Source organism: Mytilus edulis, chromosome 12 (assembly GCF_963676685.1).
Source record: "Mytilus edulis chromosome 12, xbMytEdul2.2, whole genome shotgun sequence".
NCBI lineage: Eukaryota > Metazoa > Mollusca > Bivalvia > Mytilida > Mytilidae > Mytilus > Mytilus edulis.
This window is the reverse complement of record NC_092355.1, coordinates 53,793,721-53,814,028: the sequence shown is the minus strand read 5'-3', so window position 1 is coordinate 53,814,028 and position 20,308 is coordinate 53,793,721. Positions and strand designations below refer to the sequence as shown.

At 31.6% G+C, this 20,308-nt stretch overlaps 1 protein-coding gene across 1 annotated transcript; it reads left to right on the top strand.

The window, feature by feature from the left end:
• Positions 1-284: 284 nt before the first annotated feature.
• LOC139497697 (regulator of chromosome segregation-like) lies at positions 285-10,974 on the top strand. Its single transcript, XM_071285932.1, has 5 exons — positions 285-517; positions 1,722-1,790; positions 7,478-7,591; positions 8,167-8,220; positions 10,754-10,974. Exons 1-5 carry the CDS (start codon positions 511-513, stop codon positions 10,972-10,974), a joined length of 465 nt encoding a protein of 154 aa, XP_071142033.1. The 5' UTR covers positions 285-510.
• Positions 10,975-20,308: the final 9,334 nt, after the last annotated feature.

The window sequence follows — 20,308 nt, the reverse complement described above, 5'->3', positions numbered from 1 at the left end:
GAATTTTTCTTACATTAATGAATTTATGAAATGAAATTAGTTCAGCACGTGCACACAGTCACAGCTTTGGCTGCTCTCCTCAAGCAATTTGTGGGTTTTGTAAAAAAAAACAAAAAAACTAAGACATTTTTAATGAAACTTTTAAAAGAAGTGGGACAATTAATAATATCAATCTATGAAAACTAGTACTGTTATTTGCAATATGACAATACCAGTAATATATAAGATTGAATTTAGCTCCTGATTAATTCAAAGTTCATCTACTTGCTTCTCGTTAGGAAAAAGTCATAAAGCTATAAAGGAATGAAACTAAAAACAACAACTTTTGTGGATTTTCATTTTCAACCTTCCTACAGTGGATAGCCCACCTGTGCACACTCACTATATTCTCTTTTTATTTGCCCCTGCATATCGTAAGTGGCAGATGAGAATTATGGCCTTTCAGTTTTTTTCAGATACAGGATATAAGAATACCAGAGAAAGCTTCAAAGAGACTGATAAACTCTGACAATGGCAGGTTAGTGTTTCCATAATTGACCTTGTATTTGTTATTTGTCATGTTTGTACAGTTTACAGTTTGGAATCTATTAAACCAAGAGTTCCAAATGGTGAAGTTGAAATCATCCCTTTGTTAATTTTACGGACGCCATCACGAGTTGGTTGACCGTTATGGAATAACCGTTTCACCAAATTCGACAAAAGAGATGATTTCAGCTTTCCAAAATTTTTGTGAACTTTCCATTTCTAAGTAGCAACAACCTAGCAGCGCCTGCATACGGGCATGACGGGGTATATATCTCCCAATTGATAAGATATTCCTGTGCTTGCATTTTCTATCATGATTTTCTTGATAGAGGGTTGCTGCCCACAAGGAAGCTATTAAACCAAAAGTTCCAAATGATGAAGTTGAAATCATCCCTTCGTAAATTTTAATGACGCCATCACGAATTGGTTGACCATTATGGAATAACCGTTTCACAAATGATATCTGATATGTTCCTTACGTCGTTACTACAATCCACTTCCCTTTCATAAATATAACCAACCGAATTAGACTACTTACCAGATATGTTATCACAAATTTTTATAAATTCAACTTAAACTTGTAGTTAGTTAGTTCACATTGACATAGTCTTGAATATAGAGTTTAAAGTTAAAGAGAAAAGTATAGGTGAAAAAATGTATATGTCTCCAATTTGGATTTTGATCATTGAACAACTGTCGGTTAATTACATTAATATTTAATATTTTGATGAACAGGTATCTCAGTCAAGAATTAAGAAAAAGATACTTCAATATAGGCTTCAGATATCAAGCAAAGACTGACCTATGATAACTAAACTTTATCATGTTTACTAAAATATAATATTTTATTGAGGGGTCTGATATGGAAAATGTCATGTTATAATCTATATACATGTATTAAGTCATTATCAAAAAGAAAATGTTGAGGAAAAAAAGTGCTCTGAATATAGGTAGCCTCCTCTTACACAATGATCATATACACAGACAGATTTTATTATATGGTGAAATGTCGAAATATGGCAATCTAATCATATTAAAAAGTGTAAATTCAATATCTGATATGATGTGGCACATATAAAAATTCAAACAAAGATTAAATCCTGATTAGTTTAGAAATATGGCTGAAATAATTATTGTATGGTATACATTGTTACTTTTATTTAAATATACATGTAAGAACATGATTTTTTTTGCAGATAATTTACCAAGGAGTAGCTCTACTGTTGAGGTTTATGAAGTTATTGGAGGTTTGCTGGAAAAATTACGTAAGATAGAGAAAAGAGACAACAGATATCAAAGGGACAATAAAAACTGAAAAGATCTAATAAAACCCTAAAAATTCAATAAAAATGGAAAGCCAAATCATCAGGCTTCAGAGAACTACATAAAAAACAAAAACTGAGCAAGACAGGCAATTCCACTTAAAACTTAGAAAAAATGATGGTCTTAGGGTTTATTTCTTTTAATACACAATATTTGTATCCTTTCAAGTAAAATTAATCAATAACAAATAAAAATATTCACATGAATTGGCATTACATTAAACATATGGGCAAAGGGGAATAACCACAAGTTATACTGTAATCATTCCTTTCAAGAATTCCTATCTAGAAGGATAAATTCATTAAAACATCTCCCATTGACTCTAATGCAAATCTATATCTTGATATACCAGATTTACCTTTAGAAGCTTTCATAAATCATCCATTAAAGTATAAATTTGGCCCCATCATTTGCAACTATAAAAACATACGGTCATGCAGCATTTTCTGGGCATACACATGCCCGTGTTTACAAACTATAGATTTGCACTTAATTCCTAAAGTACTGGCTCCAATTACTTTTCAACCCTTCAGTAAAAAGATAAGGTGCATTCAGCATTTATTTCTAACTCACCTGGCCTAATGGGCCAAATGAGCTTTTCTCATTACTTTGTGTCTGTCATCCATTATTTTTTTTTACAAAAAAACACTTTTCCTCTGAAACTACTGAGGCAAATTTAACCAAAATTAGCCACAATCATCACTAGGATTATAAGGGTATTTATTTTAAAAAATGTTTTTCGGTCACACAACATGCAAACAAACATGGCTGACATGGCTAAAAATAGAACATAGGTATAAAAAAACGTTTTTGGCTTAAATCTCTAAAACTAAAGCATTAAGAGAAAATTTGAATTGGTGTAAAATATCCTGGAGGTTTTCATCTATCTCCCCATTAAATTTTCTGACAAATAAGCCAACTCATTCTTGGGTTGCTGCCCTGATTTGGTAATTTTTAGGAAATTTTGCAGTTTTTGGTTATTTGAACATGAAAGCTAGAGATAAACTGTAAACAACAATAATGTTCAGCAAAGTAAGATCTACAAATAAGTCAACATGAACAAATCATCAATTGACATCTTATTGTAGTTATTGTCCTTTAAAATCATTTTCTGCAACTTTTTGGTAATATTTATAACAACGGTACATTTATATTGCTGGGTCTTCCAAGTGCTCCACGAAACCTCTTTCTAAATTATTAACATCTATTTTATCAGCAATCAAAGACAGGCTTCAAAGTTATTGTGAAACTGCCTATTCTAGAGGTGGCGTGAATCAGATGTGGATACTTAAAAATTCCAAAGATCTTTTAGAGTACATACAATCTAACTCTCTTTCATCTTGTAACAGTATTAAAACATTTGACTTTTCTACTCTGTACACAAGTATTCCACATTCCAAACTAAAAGACAAATTGAAAGAGTTGGTATTACTTTGCTTCATAAAAAAGAATGGCCAACGTAGATACAAGTATCTTGTCTTAGGGAGGGATAAATCATACTTTGTAAAGAATCACTCTGATTCAAACAAAAAATTCTCTGAAACCGATATTATAAAGATGCTTGATTTCTTGATTGACAACATATTTGTAACGTTCGGAGGACGTGTTTTTCAACAGACTGTCGGCATCCTAATGGGAACAAACTGTGCCCCTCTACTTGCCGACTTGTTTCTTTATTATTATGAGGCTGACTTCATGCAGGAACTTCTTAGGAAGAAAGATAAGAAGTTAGCAATATCCTTTAACTCTACTTTCCGCTATATAGATGACGTTCTTTCACTAAACAATTCAAAATTTGGTGACTATGTGGAACGCATCTATCCCATCGAATTGGAGATAAAGGATACTACAGATACAGTTAAGTCGGCTTCATATCTTGACTTACATCTAGAAATTGACAATGAGGGTCGGTTGAAAACAAAACTTTACGACAAAAGAGATGATTTCAGCTTTCCAATTGTGAACTTTCCATTTCTAAGTAGCAACATTCCAGCAGCACCTGCATATGGGGTATATATCTCCCAATTGATACGATATTCCCGTGCTTGCATTTCCTATCATGATTTTCTTGATAGAGGGTTACTGCTCACAAGGAAGCTATTAAACCAAGAGTTCCAAATGGTGAAGTTGAAATCATCCCTTCGTAAATTTTACGGACGCCATCACGAGTTGGTTGACCGTTATGGAATAACCGTTTCACAAATGATATGGGATATGTTACTTACGTCGTAACTACAATCCCCTTCCCTTTTATGAATGTGACCTACCGAATTAGACTATTTACCGGATTTGTAATCACATAAGCAACACGACGGGTGCCACATGTGGAGCAGGATCTGCTTACCCTTCCGGAGCACCTGAGATCACCCCTAGTTTTTGGTGGGGTTCGTGTTGTTTATTCTTTAGTTTTCTATGTTGTGTCATGTGTACTATTGTTTTTCTGTTTGTCTTTTTCATTTTTAGCCATGGCGTTGTCAGTTTGTTTTAGATTTATGAGTTTGACTGTCCCTTTGGTATCTTTTGTCCCTCTTTTATAAACATTTTTTCAAAAATCTTCTGCTTTTAATTTTGACTACTTGGCCAAATTAAACTGAACTTGGCCTCAATTATAATAAGGGTATATAATACTATTTATTATGATTTTAACCTTATTAAACATGGTTATCAAAACCACAGTAGAAACTTGGTAGCAACACAGGCTCTTGATAGCCTCTAGTTAAATATGAACATAGACCTAGCCCTAGGTGAGCAACATAGGCTCTTGGTAGCCTCTAGTTAAATATGAACATAGACCTAGACCTAGGTGAGCAACACAGGCTCTTGATAGCCTCTAGTTAAATACGAACATAGACCTAGCCCTAGGTGAGCAATATAGACACTTTGGAACCTTTAGTTTAAATCATCATTAAGGTAGTACCTAACACTACAGGGAGATAACTCTGTAAAATCAGCTAAACATTTCAGGGTTGGCAAAAACCCGGGTTTTATGAGTATTGCCCAGCCCAGTGGGAAATACTGGGAAAACCCGGGTTTTACTGGGTTTTAGTGGGTAATACTGGGCAATACTGGGTAATATAAAATACTGGTCTGAATTTTATAGAGTATTCAGTCATAAAACACAAATGTTATACATTCAAGATATATATAACCTTTTTTGTTTGTTTGGATTGGTAAAACTGTAAATATAAAGCAAAAATTGTTTTTTTTAGATAACAATAACTCCTATTAAGGAATAACAATTACATGTAAGAAAAATTATATTTACATAATGTCTATGTACTGTCACTAATTAGTAAATAATTATTCAGATTAGAATGCAGATTTGTTTATGTAACAATAATCAGCCCTTTCAATTCTATATTTGTTAATGGCATGACCCCTTAGGGTGTTTATTTAGCAATATGAATGTATAACAGTTGAAATAAACAATTCACTAAAACATTGCAATATTTTTTTTTCTTTCAAAGTATGGATTAATATTGAAACAATGCTTGGTAATTAACAAGGTTTCCTTAAATGTGCAAATCTTGTATTTTGTCTATATAGAAGGGAATGAAATTGAATTTTTCATTCTTTTAGAAATGACTGTCAATGGTTATCTGTATAAAAAGTATATATTTAGCTGTAATACTATGAAACTACACCAAGACTTTACTATTTTGTGTTAAAATAAGCTTAAAAAATCATATTGCCCAGTATTGCCCAGGATTCCCCATTTTTTAGAGTATTGCCCAACCCGGGAAAACCCGGGTTTTCCCGACCGGGAATTCGCGGGAGGGTAATACTTTGTCAACCCTGAAACATTTTGATTACATTGCGTTGTGAAGGCAATATTCAGCTTCTCAATGATCAAAATTAGCTAGTGTTTGTCAAACTGCTATATAAACCAGTCTAATTTTTCTGATAAAATGGTTGGTTCAAATTTTAAAGGGCAATTCATGATAGATTGATTAGGCCAACCTTAAAAATATGTTTGTTTGCAGTTTTCCGACTGTACCTTCAGACTGAAGGGTCGGTAGGTAGGAAAAATATTTTATTTTATCAGCCAAAATACAGTTTAAACAAGCAGTTACACTAAACCAAGTTTCTTGTGAAGAAAGAAAAAAACATTTTAAAACAACAAACACTGGACATGCTGAAACCAACATCAAATGAACAGGCATTTTCAGATAAAAACTTTTTAACCAAAACTGAAACTTTAACATAGTGTCATTATCCAATTTATGACATAAAATATGGTATAATTATTAAATACTGGAACACTAATTATAAACAAGGAATGTCATTATGACTAGAACTGTTTTAAAGAAATATATTCAGACATGTATGCTTCTTGACTAGAATGTTTTCATGAGTAGAGTATTTTCATCAGAAAAATGTAGATATTAAAGATTTATAAGACAATGTTTTAAAGAGTGTATTTTTAATAAAAAAAAAAATAACCATTGAATCTTCCTCAATTGAAAAAAAGGCAACTTGAAAAAAAAAGTATTAAGACATTCGACTGTTTTCATATTTCTAACAATATTTAATTATATGTGATAAGGTTATATTTTTGCCAGGCTTTAATGAAAACCAAAGAAATCTAAAGTTTGTGGTGAAATCCATAGCACCCATATAAAAAGTAAATGGTCTGTACTGAAATGTTTTTAATGCATAAAAAAAATTGGCAGCATAGCTCCTAAGGACATGTTTTAATTGAATTCACACACAGTTTGGGTATATTTAATATTGTAAGAAAGAGAATAATTGCAATGAGTGGGGCAGCCCCCCTTATCCTAAAGGAGCATACTCATTGCAATCGAAGATAGATTTAATATAGAGAGAGTATATTTATTTTTCAAGCTAACCATTCATTTTCTCTACATCTTTGTGTAGTTAGGGTTGCTTCTTATTGATTTGGAATGATCTATATCCATTAACATTTCAAATGAGCCCTTCCTCCGTACAGGCGTGTTTACAGATATCCATGAAGATTTAAGTCACGGAGCAGTGGTTTCATCTTTGTCGTCTACACAACGATTTGTAGAAAATATGCCATACTTCAAGCTGCTGTCGAATTATTTAACCACTGAAATTGGTTCCATAAAGTCGGGCTCCACAGATTCTGTACCAGATTTGTTTGAGACAGAATGGTTATTGTGTCAGTTATGAATATCCGCTGCATCATCATAAATGATATCATCACACATCATTACATGTGCCTGAATCTGTATAAACAGTTTACTAATAAACTTTTTTGTTTGTTATTTGTCTTAAAATTGACACGAGACGACAGCGTAAAGTACTCCTCCGTGACTTCATGAATACCTTTAAGACAATTTCCATGTGCTTTATCATTAAATGGTCACATGAACGCTTGACGGGAAGCTAAGAAAAAACGAACTTGAAATGCATAATTGACCCAGACTTTAAATCATTTCCGGAAAGGACCCAAAGTTCCGGATCGCGTCAATAGAAGTATTAAAAAAAATTTCTTCAAATTTAAAGCAATAAAATTTTCACAGTCGGGAGGATTTTCAAGGGTCGGTCGGTAAACTGCAAACAAACAGTATTTTAATTTAAGCCTTATGCTATTCTAAATTGGTTGTAGTGAACAGGAAATTCATATTAACAGCTTTTGTTTCAGAAAATGGCAGTCTAACCAGGGAAACAGCATACAGTAAAAAGAGGAAAATGGCTGTTAGGTATCATTCTGAGGACATTGAAAAATGCTACCACAAAGTGAGAAGATTAAATAATTGTAAGTATACATTTAACTTCAATCAAGTGAATGCACTGTACATTTAATTTATATCATTTTTATACACCCGTTAATATTTTGACAGATTTATTATGGTATACAATTGTCCTGTGATTGTCTGTCTGTCTGTTGGGCGTTAAGATGTCACACTGTAACTTGTGAACAAATTATCCAAATTTCATGAAACTTAAGATAGTTGTTTCTTATGATAATCAAACAATCTGTATACTTTTTGGTGATAATAAGATTAAGACGTTTTGAGTTTCGGGACGTTGTAAATAAAAGAGGGCTGTTTTTTTTTCACATGTCGCACCGTATCTCAAAAACGATTAATGATTATTGCTTAAAAATTTACACACTTCTTATTTATATTAATCTAAAGATCTGTACAAATGTATAATCTTTGGTGATGATCCAAAATTTTGTTTTAGAGTTATTGAGTTTTATGTTAAAAAAAAGGGTTCAGGGTTTCACATATCGTGTATCATGGGTATCTCATTAACCCCAATGTCCATGCCACAGTTGAACAGGTAGTTATCTTGTAAGCTTGACAATATCATCTTTTTCTCTTTTAGATGCAACAGTCATGACAGTTACTGATCTGGAGAAAAACCTTGATGAAACCCAAGGTACACCCAGAAAGAAAAAATTTGGTATAACCAAACTTATATGTGTGTTATAAATGTCTCTGTCATCCGCTAGTCAATGTTATTAAATGATTTTCTTTATATCCTGAAGCAATTTACAAAACCAATAGCAGTAAAAATACTCTAGGTTGCCTTTTCAAATAGGTATATCAAATTTAGCAAATAAATAAGCAATGACAATGAAACAACAATGAAGCAATTTTTTAGTCATCAATATATTGATCGTATTCCTAATATTATTATTATTAATTCATGACCTGCATTTGAAAAAAGATATAAAAGGGGATCAAAGATACCAGAGGGACAGTCAAACTCTTCGATCAAAAATAAACTGACATCGCCATGGCTAAAAAATAAAAAGACAAACAGACAAATAATAGTACAAAAGACACACCATAGAAAACTAAAGACTAAGCAACATGAACCTCACCAAAAACTGATGGTGATCTCAGGTGCTCCAGAAGGGTATAAATCATCTTCCTTTTTAGTATTACAAAAATCCTCTTCCCATGAAATGTAAGTTTTTTTTATTTTAAAAGATTATTGTTTATTCAAATATCTCCTGGTGATGTTAATATGAAAATATAGATAAGTTGCATTGCACTTGTGATAACAACTGTTAAAAAAAGCCAATGATGTTTAAGATGAGGTTGAATTGAGAACTTTTTTTTGTTATAGGCTTTTTATAACACAAAAGTTACTTGTACAGTAGTAAGACATTTTTTCTAGGGGGCTAGTGGTAATGTGGTTTTTTGGTTAGTTTGGGACACTAGTTGCAGAAGCTACACATACTGATATTATATTTTCTATGTCAGTGCATAAAGTGACTTTTCCCATTTGTTTATATCAATATAAAAATAAGAAGATGTGGTATGATTGCCAATGAGACAACTTAAATCTAACCAAGTTCAAATGAAGTGAATGTGAGCAATTATAGGAAACTTTACTGCCTTCACCAATGAGAAAAACCTATACCCTTTGGTTGACTTTAAAAGGCCCCAATGTGAAAAATAAGAAACAATTCAATTGAGAAACTAATTGCCTTCTAATAAAAAAGTTTACTAAAACAAATATGTCAGACATGAACCACTGAACTTCAAGCTTCTGACTTGGGACACGCACATAAAGAATGTTGCTGGGTTTAAAATGTAATGAGGTATGCCCATTTAGAACAACTTAGTAAATCACTGTATCTCAACTTATTTTGGGATCTAAAAAATAAGAAAGAAAGAAATGATTTATCCAAATCAACTTATGAATGGAAAAAAATAACATTAATTCTTTACACTGAGATAACTGAGACTGCAACCTTGAGTATTAATTTTACTGTTTATATGTGTATTTTGTTTTGTTTACAATTTCCCTAATGTTTGTAATTTTTAAGCAAGGTAATGTTGAAGATGTAAATAAGACACAGAATGTATTATAATTTGTAGTTTTATATTTTGAATAATTCATGCAATTAATGATACATTTATTCAGCACACATATATTGTTTGGTCATAGCTTTAAATAATTTATTAGAATTCACATTGAAGCTCCTATTGCTCATCTGACATGTTAGCAACTAAATGCTATTGCCATCATTTGGTGTTTGTCCTAATTCTCATAAACTCATTTATCACAATTTATTTTTAAGTGAATAATATCATGATTAATAGAAAACATGAAAAATGTTGAAAATAAGCTCCATAATATTTATTGAGCATATTATATCTCAAATTCATAGTAATGTCTTTCAATGTTTAATACATTGCAATGTTTCATTTTTAGTTCCCACTGCAAAATGAATGCCATGTTTAAATTTGAGTTTTCACTGCAAAATGAATAAAATGGTTATTCTTAAGTGCTAATAAGCACTTTGCTTATTTTTGCAAAACCAATCCTGTTTGAAATTTTACCATTATCAAAACATTCCATAATTTTGAATTAACAAGACTGCAGGTAGTTCAATAGACAAAAAAATAGTATAGATACTGGTTTACTCTTTTCATTAATAAAAGTTTTGCAATTCTTATTTTTCTGGGTGATATTGCTGTAACAGTTATACTTTATACTGTGTTCAGGCTTACAAAAATGTGCCTGACAGACTGATAAGTCTTGACATTTTTTCTGAGAGTCAAATGAATATTGACTTAACAGAAACAATTTTTTTTTCAATTGCTTGCAGCCAAACTAAAAAAAACCAAACAGCATAGATATCATTTTACAAATCGCCTCTATTTTGCTCATACTTTAAATACTCCTTCCACTGATATTTCTATTAAACTTTAAAATTTGTGTTTATTTTTACCAAAACAATGCTTGATACCAGGCTATGTAGTAGTTAAGAACATGAAATAGAATAGACTGTCATATTTTTTTACCATCCTCTTATACTTGCATTGTCACACATTGAAAAAAAAAAGAAAATCCTGGTTATCTTTTGATAACTTCACGTTTACTGGTACCACAATCACCAATATTTTCCAACATTTAAATCTTCAATGTCATGAAAATTTGATATTTTTACTAGATGCACTTGAGGATGAAATAATTGGACTGCAGGACTCAGAGAAAAGTCAAAAGCAGATAATAGTGTTTAAAAATGAAGAGATAAGACGAAAAGATGGTGAGTTAAGAAGAAAAGATGATGAGTTAAGACAAAAAGATGATGAGTTAAGACGAAAAGATGATGAGTTGAGTCGAAAAGACGAAGAGCTGGATAGATTGAGGAGATTACTTGGTCAAGGATAAAATAAGTGGACTGATGGCAATTTAAATAAGATGTGTAAGAGTTATACATTTATGAAAGCAAATGAAATGACCTCACTTTTCTAGATTTGGTTATAAGATTTTTTTTAATGTGATGATTTTGAAAGTCATGTAGGAAAATGAGACACATATTTCAGAATCTACATGTCATTGATAAATGATATTTTGAGTTATGACCAAGGTCCATTAATTAATGAAGTTCCAGAAACCTACATTTTAAAATTTCCTTCTGCAAATATAACCAATTACTACGAATAAAAGAAATATGGAGTATTACTCAAACAGAAATCAAACCATTGAAACAAACAATCAAATACATCTAACAATCATAAATATTTTGATATTGGATATTAGGCCAATTTGGCCCCATAATCTACATTCCCTTTTTCTATCAATTAGTTAAGTTAATGGAATCACACATTTTACATATATATATATATATATATGAACTATTCTGTACAAAATCCCCAGCTGTTTTTTTAAAACTCTGTTTTTATGAGTGTCCTGTCGTTGGTTGTTAAATATTTTTTAATTCTACCAAATGTGCCATAAATAAAATAACTATGCATTGTAATTGTTGTAGAATTGTTGGATTCATATTTTGAAGGAGAAGTTCATAATTTTATATTTTGAATGAGAAGTACATAATTTTATTTTGTTAGTGATGGAGTGTTTTATTTACATTGTTTACAATCAGATATGAACTTTAATATTTATGTGACTTAAAGACCCATTGGGTCGGGTGTATATGTATATATTGTGTTAAATCATGTTAATTGACACAATATTGCAATTTTACAAGTCACTATAACAAATTATTTACTTACCCTTCTTACTTACTTTATATCTTTTTGTACATGCATACACTTTTTTGTACAGTACTCTGTTACTCTGAACTTATGCATATCTTTGTAATTATATTTCAATACTGTATAAATGGCATGGAACAGTATTAGATATCCACTTTGGACATAATGTCCAGGACACATTGAATTTATGATATATTTTTTTAAAGGATATTTTGCAAAAGAATAGGTAAAGATATTCTAAGTTGTAAATTTATTAATAACTTCTAATTTACATGTATTTATAATGTTAAAGGCATTTATTGAGGGTTAATTATGTTTAAGAGTTAATAGAATGAAATAAATAATTTTATTCTTTAAAATCATAGCAAAACCAAAGAATTTTGTCATGCAATTCATGTTGTCATGTTTTTGGGAGATATAGTAAAGTTTTTGATATTTACACCTGACTGTTTTATTGATTTGGTTTGCCATGACAAATTTTATTCTAGTGGTCTCATCTTTTTGATAGAAATTTTTTCAAAATGTTTTTGTTTTTAAAAAGTCCCACTTAAACATAAATGAATCTCAGGGGTTAAACTTATATTATATTATCTCATGTCATCATGTCATCAGCCTTTCATGAACTATTTGGGGTGCGGGGAGGGGGTTGGTTGGTGGCTTCGATGCTCATCGTTGTTTTTTTTACTCAAAACTACTTTCCTGCCTTTTTGTTCAAATTTCATCCTAGCCCCTCCCAATAAAAATCAATTGGTAGCTCCCTTACAATAATTCCATAAAAAATATGGCAGCTGAGTTTAACCATTCTATATACAATTGTCAGGTTTTTTTAAACATTTTTCATACTTGATTCAAAAAGATCTTCTTACAATACATATAAGAATTATTGTTCAATAAAATGGCAGCAAGTTAAATGTCAAAATAATAGAAAATAATCCGTTGTATAAGGTTGTTGAGTGAAAAAAGTATGCTATTGTATATATTTTGCTAAATGGGGTTCAATTGTTCACACAGTAATATAAACATATTGAATACTGAGGGATATGTGCAATAATGTCAGTACTATTTAAACTGATTGTTTGATAACTACTCTGGATTCATTAATATTCGTTGGATACCAATTTTCGTGGATTTTGTGTATATTACATCTTTAAGAATATACAGCAGACAGTAGGCAGTGAATCTGTGTTTGAATAAATGTGTTACAGTGTATGATAACAATTTGTGTTACTGTATAAATGATGAAATGAATGGTTGTAAAAATGGTGAAAGTTGATGTGTACAAGTATCATTTCATCTGTTCAATATGTATGGTGAGACATAAACCGATTTGTCTGAAATAGTTAGTGCTTATTTATATTTATATTTGTTATTGTGTATATAGCATATTTATTGTTACATTACGTTTTCTTGGATTTGGCATGTAAATATAAACCACAAATTTTAATGTGTATCAGAGTACAAATTTTCAATAGTCTTAATGCAAGACATCAAATATCAAAGAAATACAATTTTTCTCAATCTAAAATTAATGAATTTGCAGCATTCTGAATTATTTTAGATAGGTCTTCATTGAAAACATTTTATTTGTTTTGTATTGTTTTCTTAATGAATTTGCCATTTTTCTTGTGGATTTAATGTTGCTGCCATTGCAGAAAATACTTTTTATGTAAAAGACTTTTTTTTTTATCAAATTTAATTGATACACAGTATCTCTTTTAAGCTCACCTTCCCCAAAGGGACAAGTGAGCTTTTCTCATCACTTGGCGTCCGTCTTCCTCCGTCGTCTGTCATTGTTCACTTTTACAAAAATCTTCTCCTCTGAAATTACTGGGCCAAATTAAACCAAACTTTGACACAATCATCAGTGGGTTATCTAGTTTAAAAAAAGTGTTCAGTGACCCGGCCAACCAAACAAGATGGCCACCAGGACATAGGGGTAAAATGCAGCCCCCTACGGAGTGATTGCCCTTTATAGTCAATTTTATTACAATTTTCATAAAATTTCTAAATTTTTACTAACATTTTCTACTGTAACTACTGGGCAAAGTTTATTATAGATAGAGATAATTGTAAGCAGCAAGAATGTTCAGTAAAATAAGATCTACAAACACATCACTATCACCAAAACACAATTTTGTTATGAATCCATCTGTGTCTCTTGTTCAATGTTCACATAGACCAAGGTGAGCGACAGGGGCTCTTTTTAGCCTCTAGTTATTAGTTAATATATTAAAGATCAAACCAGTTGTTAAAGCTTCACATTTTTAATCTGTTTTATCTTTTGAAATGCTTTATTTTAATAGATCTTATGAAGAGTTTTTAAAAGGGCATTAGCTGTAATTTCAACAGTACAGTATTTTTTTCGCTTTGTATATTGAAAAAAATCAAATATTGATTAATAAACTGTTATAAGCAGTCACTTTGGTTCCATTTTGTCAAAATAAGCCCCAAAACTGCACTGATGCATTATTGACTTGTTAGACAGTAAACCATCTGATTTAAATCCTATAGTCTATGTGACCTATTATTAAATCTCAGTTGTACATGCTGTGCATGGTCAGCTTTTGAAAAGATTTTTCTGTAATAGGGTCTGATTATTTTCGGTTGACATGAATTTTGCAGCTTATGTCTGTTTAAAGAACTTTTTAATAAAGATCATGTTATTTCAAATTTGAGAAAGTTGTTTTTATATACTTCCTTGTTTTCTTTTGTTACTGTTAATATTTTTTTGGACAGTATATTCATATTGTTGGCTGTGATAATAACAATTGTACATGTATATTATTTGTATATAGATCAAAAAGGTTCTCTTAGAGTTTATATATCTTGCAATAAATATGTGATTATCCAATGGTTTTCTTTTTATGACTTTATGCTGTGGCAGTATTTATATACTACTGACAGCATGTGCCACTTGCATTATGAGTATACTTTGCAAAGACTTACGTGAACACTTTCAACTTGGAGATTTCCTTTAACGTTTGATTAAACCAAAAAAAATGATTGAAAGGAGTGGGACCAGTAAGACCCCTTTTTGGCCCCAAAATATTGCAGTTTTACAAAATTGTTAAAATGTAAGTTTTCAGTTATTTATTGGAAAGTAGAATGCTTCTAGTACATAAATATGGGCTGTTTTTGACAATACAATGCACATATATCGGGTACAAGTATCATTAACTCCTGCTATATTACTGAAATCTTCATAATTATAGCATTTTAGTTAAATTTTTGAAGTCTTCCGTCTTAAATGAAAGTGGCCATATTTGTGTTCATTCTTAATATTGAAATGTAAGTTGTATTTTATGATAATACATGACATATATAATGGTTGAGGATGAACATGGATGCGGCCACTTTCATTTTGACAAAAACCACATGAAAAGTGACAAAAAAATCTGAATAAGTAGGTTTTTTTTGCAGAAGGAGATTTCCAATGTTTTTAAGAAAATACATGGAGAAGTCACAAAAAAATTGAAAACTTACACATATGATATCTGTTAGCGGAATTAGAACAATGTCTCCTTCAAACCAGGACATATGTAACTTTTAACAACAAAGCTTATTTGTTTGAATGATTTGTGTTGACCTTGTGATTCAATGCGTTCTTTCATTCCTTCTAATGATAAGGGTGATATTTGATATGAATTTGTATTAGCACGGCACATCTTATTTAAACGAAGTCACGTTGGGCCTATTCAATCAGTATATTGGCTATGGTTCTGTTATTTAATTTAAATGTTAACATCACCAATTTGAAATGAGACTCATCACCGAATATGTATTTCCAAAAAGTAAAACTATCAATAACAAAGCTCAATGCTGAAAATCCCCATCAAACGCAACATCAAACAAATGGAAAACAACTGTCAAATTCCAGATTTGGCACAGGCATTTCTCCATGCAAAAAATGTTGATCAAATCTGGCTATTGAGCTAGATAAACCTATCACCTGTATGACAGTTACATAGAATTAACTTATATTTCAAACAACGTGAGCAAAACAAAGGAACACACGAGGATAAGTGCCATGTGTAAGGCACATATGTTTATCCCCGTTTTTCCTGGGCTTCCTTGTTGCTCCAGTGTATGTGTTCTTTGTAGTGATTCGTGGATTTGTTTTAATTATTTTTTCATCACTTGGTAGCCGTCGGTCGTTAACTTTTACAAAAATCCTCTTCTCTGAAACTACTGACCACATTTAACTAAACTTTACCACATCATTCATATCTTGTTTATAAATGTGTCCCACGACCCGTCAAACCAACTAAGATGGCCGCCATGGGTAAACATAGAACACGGGTAAAATGTAGATTTTGACTTGTACCTCTGAAACCGAAGCATTTAGAGCAAAAACAATGTATGTCACAGTGTAAAATTGTTAACCAGTTCAAGATCTATCTGCCCTGAAATTTTCAGTCAATCGGACAATCCGTTGTTGGGTTGCTGTCCCGGAATTGGTATATGTAATTTAAAGGAAATTTTGCAGATTTTGGTTATTATCGATAGAGATAAACTGTAAACAGCAATGACGTTCAACAAATTAAGGCCTACATATGGTCAATTGACCCCTTAAAAAATATTGTTCTTTAATGTAAGTTTTTTAACAGAAGTTCTTAGATTTTTGTAATCTCACAAAGATCTTCTCTGAAACTAATTAGACAAATTTAATCAAACTAATCTAGTTTCCGGACAATTACTGGTAACACTTCATGGATCCATATGAAACTGTGCCACAAGATGACATACTTCAAAGGAAAGCTTGAGATCGATTTTTGGAAATACGGCCCAAGCCTTTCAGGAATTAAGGGGAAAAAGTTAGCGTTTTCTAGAGTTTGGACAGTAAATTGAGTCTCGGTCAACAACGACATTGTACAACGAGGTTCCATACCAAAACAAAGATGGTTGGAATTGATTTTGGGAATATCGATACAACGGATACATTTGTATTTAATTTTTATTTCATTTCTATGTTTTGAACTTTAGTATGAGGTCCTTTATCACTGAACTAGAACACATTTTTTGATTAGGAACCAGTTGAAGCATGCTCTTGGTGCGGATTTTCTCGCTGTGTTGAAGAACAAATGGTGGCCTTTGGCTGTTTTCTGCCCTGTACTCGGGTTGTTGTCTCTATGAAACATTACGAAAAGATACCTTCCGAATTCTATGACAATTTCAGACTTTTTATTGGAAGCTATATCTTGATTGTTTTATTTTCGAAATCCTGATAATAAAAAATAATACTTATTATTATACTTATTATAAGAAATTGTTTGACGAGTGAAGGATTATAATTGTGAATATAGTTTGAATAATCGGTTTCAATTGTTAATATTGAAATACAACCATGATGAATATTATTTAAAAGTCATTTCAAATAGAGTTAATGTTAAAAGGGTAACTATTTCTAATTGATTATTTGAAAAATAAAATGGACAAAGTGTTAGTACACATGTTATATCAGAGTTGGATAACGTTTGGTATACTACAAGGTATTTATAATTTAGTCATATATGTTAATGATGTTAAAAAGATATGTGACGCCTTCCATGTTAGCATACTTTTCAATTGATTTGACAACTAGTCATATAAGAGCAGGAATTGAGTAAAATATTGTAACGTCTAATGTTTTTTGAAAGTAGAGAATCTTTTTTTTGAATAGATGAGTTAGCAATGCATCAATGTGTGTGAATGTAATTATGATGAAATAAAATGGTTGTATATATATAAATGCACATCTTATTTCAATTTAGATATGTTGGGCCTGTCCTTCAGTCATGGTCTATTGAATGTGAAACTATGCTTAGTTTAAATGTTATCATTACCAAATGTGACGTATCTCCAGATTTGTACTTGCAAAGACCAACATGATGCCACAAGGCAAGGATGCCACACGCAGAGCAGTACCTGCCTTCCCTTTATAAACTTAATTCACACCGTTTTTTTTTTTTGTGAAAGGGCTGTATTGCCAGTCAAGGTCGTTAAAAACTTCCATTTGTTGTTTGTTTGTGGGGTTCAATCTTCAATTTAATGTAATTACATGTATTCTAAATTGTTTTTGGTATTACCCTCTTCTTGTCTTAGTCTTTGTCGAGCCTGCGACTTTTGTTGCAGAAATAGTTATCAAAAGTACCAGGATTATAATTTTATACGCCAGACGCGCGTTTCGTCTACATAAGACTCATCAGTGACGCTCAGATCAAAATAGTTAAAAAAGCCAAATAAATACAAAGTTGAAGAGCATTGAGGACCCAAAATTCCAAAAAGTTGTGCCAACATAGGGAAAGTGATCCGGCAGTGGCGGCATTAGCTAACTTCTAAAAAGCTTTATATTTTAGAAGGTGGAAGACCTGGATGCTTCATACTTTGTATATGGTTGCCTCTTGTTAGGAAATTTGCGTCAGTCACATGTCCAATGTCCTTGACCTCATTTTTATGGTTCAGTGACCTCTTGAAATAATTTGTGTAATGTTAAATTCTCGCTTATTATAAGTTTAAAGAGAAGAATGGAGTGCTTAAATATAAAATACACAAAATGTATAGAGAATAATGGGCCCAAATATTTGGTATGTGCGTACCTTGCAAGGTCCTCATACCCGTCAGCTGAGACTATTACTGTGTTATAGTAGTCTCAGCCGTGAGGCAGTTTTTACTTGACCTCAACCTAATTTCATGGATCAGCGAATAAGGTTAAGTTTTGGTGGTCAAGTCCATATCTCAGATACTATAAGCAATAGGTCTTGTATATTCAGTGTATATATATGGAAGGACTGTAAGGTGTACATGTCCAACTGGCAGGTGTCATCTGACCTTGATCTTATTTTTATGGTTCAGTGGTTATAAATATGTTTTTGTGTTTTGGTCTGTATTTAGGCACTTAAGCTGCCTTATGCGAGCACCCTAGTGGCATGTATTCTACCCAATAAATGCTGAATACATGCCATTGTTATTATCTAGCTGGCTATAATGTTATTTATTACTAATTGAACACCTTTTTATACTTTTAATTCTGGATAACAAAACTATGACAAGAATAACCTTAAATGATCGGACCACCCAAAGTTTTGAACTTGCTAATAGGGAGTAGAGCTTAATAGAAATCATTATGTAATTCATATTCCCCTGTGCCTTTGGCTAAGACATCAAAGATCAATTGTATGAAATATTTAAGCGCCGAAAATCTCTAAAGACAAGTCGTTTAAATTTCCCAAATGACAAAAGTCGTAGTAATATTGTTTGTCATCGATACGTATTGAATACGTCAATAGTCTATTAATAAGTTGGCGGCAGTTTCAAATTAGAAGACAACATTTACATACCTTTTAAAGCAGAATTCTGATGAAAGAAAGGTAGTTATTGTTAATCATTTTTATTTCAGATGAGTATTAATCATTAATATATAATCACATTTGGATTTCCTTGGTTCATAGAACTCCGTTTTCCACATGAATATGTATCTGTATAAAACTGGAAATGAACTCAAAATACTGAATGAAACTTACCCAGGAAGCGCGTGTGCGCCTCTTTTGTAACTAGTCGCGCGATATAACTGCCTTTTAACTTTCCAAATCTTTCAGTTTACGGCAGTATTATGTAGTAAGTTCCAATCAATGATGGTTTGTAGAAAAAATGAATGTTTATAAATGTCAGTATTTGCTGGTAAAAGTATTATCTGTTTGACTTTATAAGTTCTTGATGGTCTAGTAATTTTAGTTACTTAGTGTGCTAGTGACCTAATACGGTATATATGGGGTCAGTAATTTACCGTATTACGTCACTAGCAAACTATGTAACTAATTTATCTTAATATCTTAACGTGTGAAATTTAAGACTAATGATCTATCAAAATGAGCAACACTTCAATACTGCGGTTAGCATTAAGAAACTACTTTCATTGATCCTACAAAAACAGATGCCAACAATAACAACTTGTTAGGTTCAAGGTGGTACCCAACACTTTAACTTAAATTAATTTGGCTCGTTTAATTTTCATAAAATGTCGACAAAATATTTACTTTGACTCTTTGAAAATTATTTTAAAAAATCTAAAAGATTGAACCAACCACTTTCTAGGAAAAAAATGGTAGGATATATAGTAAATTGACAAACACTAATTTTGATCATTGAGAAGCTTAATATTTCCTGAACAATACAACATGATTAAAAGGTTCAGCGGATTTTACAGAGTTATCTCCCTGTAGCGTTAGGTACCACCTTAAATGTGTTTTATGAATTTATTTCCATCTTAAATATCAATTTCTTCGTCTGTTGAAACCTTTAAGATTTTTTCTCAGTACCGTTTTGTTTTTATAAAGGTACGTAACACCACTACTAACCGTGTATAAAAAAAAGCCTCGTCTCCCATCTTACCTAATATGGAATATAAAGGGACATACCACCATTACTAACCGTGAATGAAACAAGAACCGCCTCCCTACTAACCTAATATGAAATATACACGGTCTGCACGCGGACGCTTTTAACCAATCATATACCTAGAAATGTATAGG

What these genes read in the sequence shown, in the direction of transcription:
- LOC139497697 (XM_071285932.1), top strand. An exon ending in AGGTTTGCTGGAAAAATTAC is followed by an intron (nt 1,791 to 7,477) that starts GTAAGATAGAGA and finishes CTTTTGTTTCAG; the next exon opens with AAAATGGCAGTCTAACCAGG. An exon ending in AAACCTTGATGAAACCCAAG is followed by an intron (nt 8,221 to 10,753) that starts GTACACCCAGAA and finishes TATTTTTACTAG; the next exon opens with ATGCACTTGAGGATGAAATA.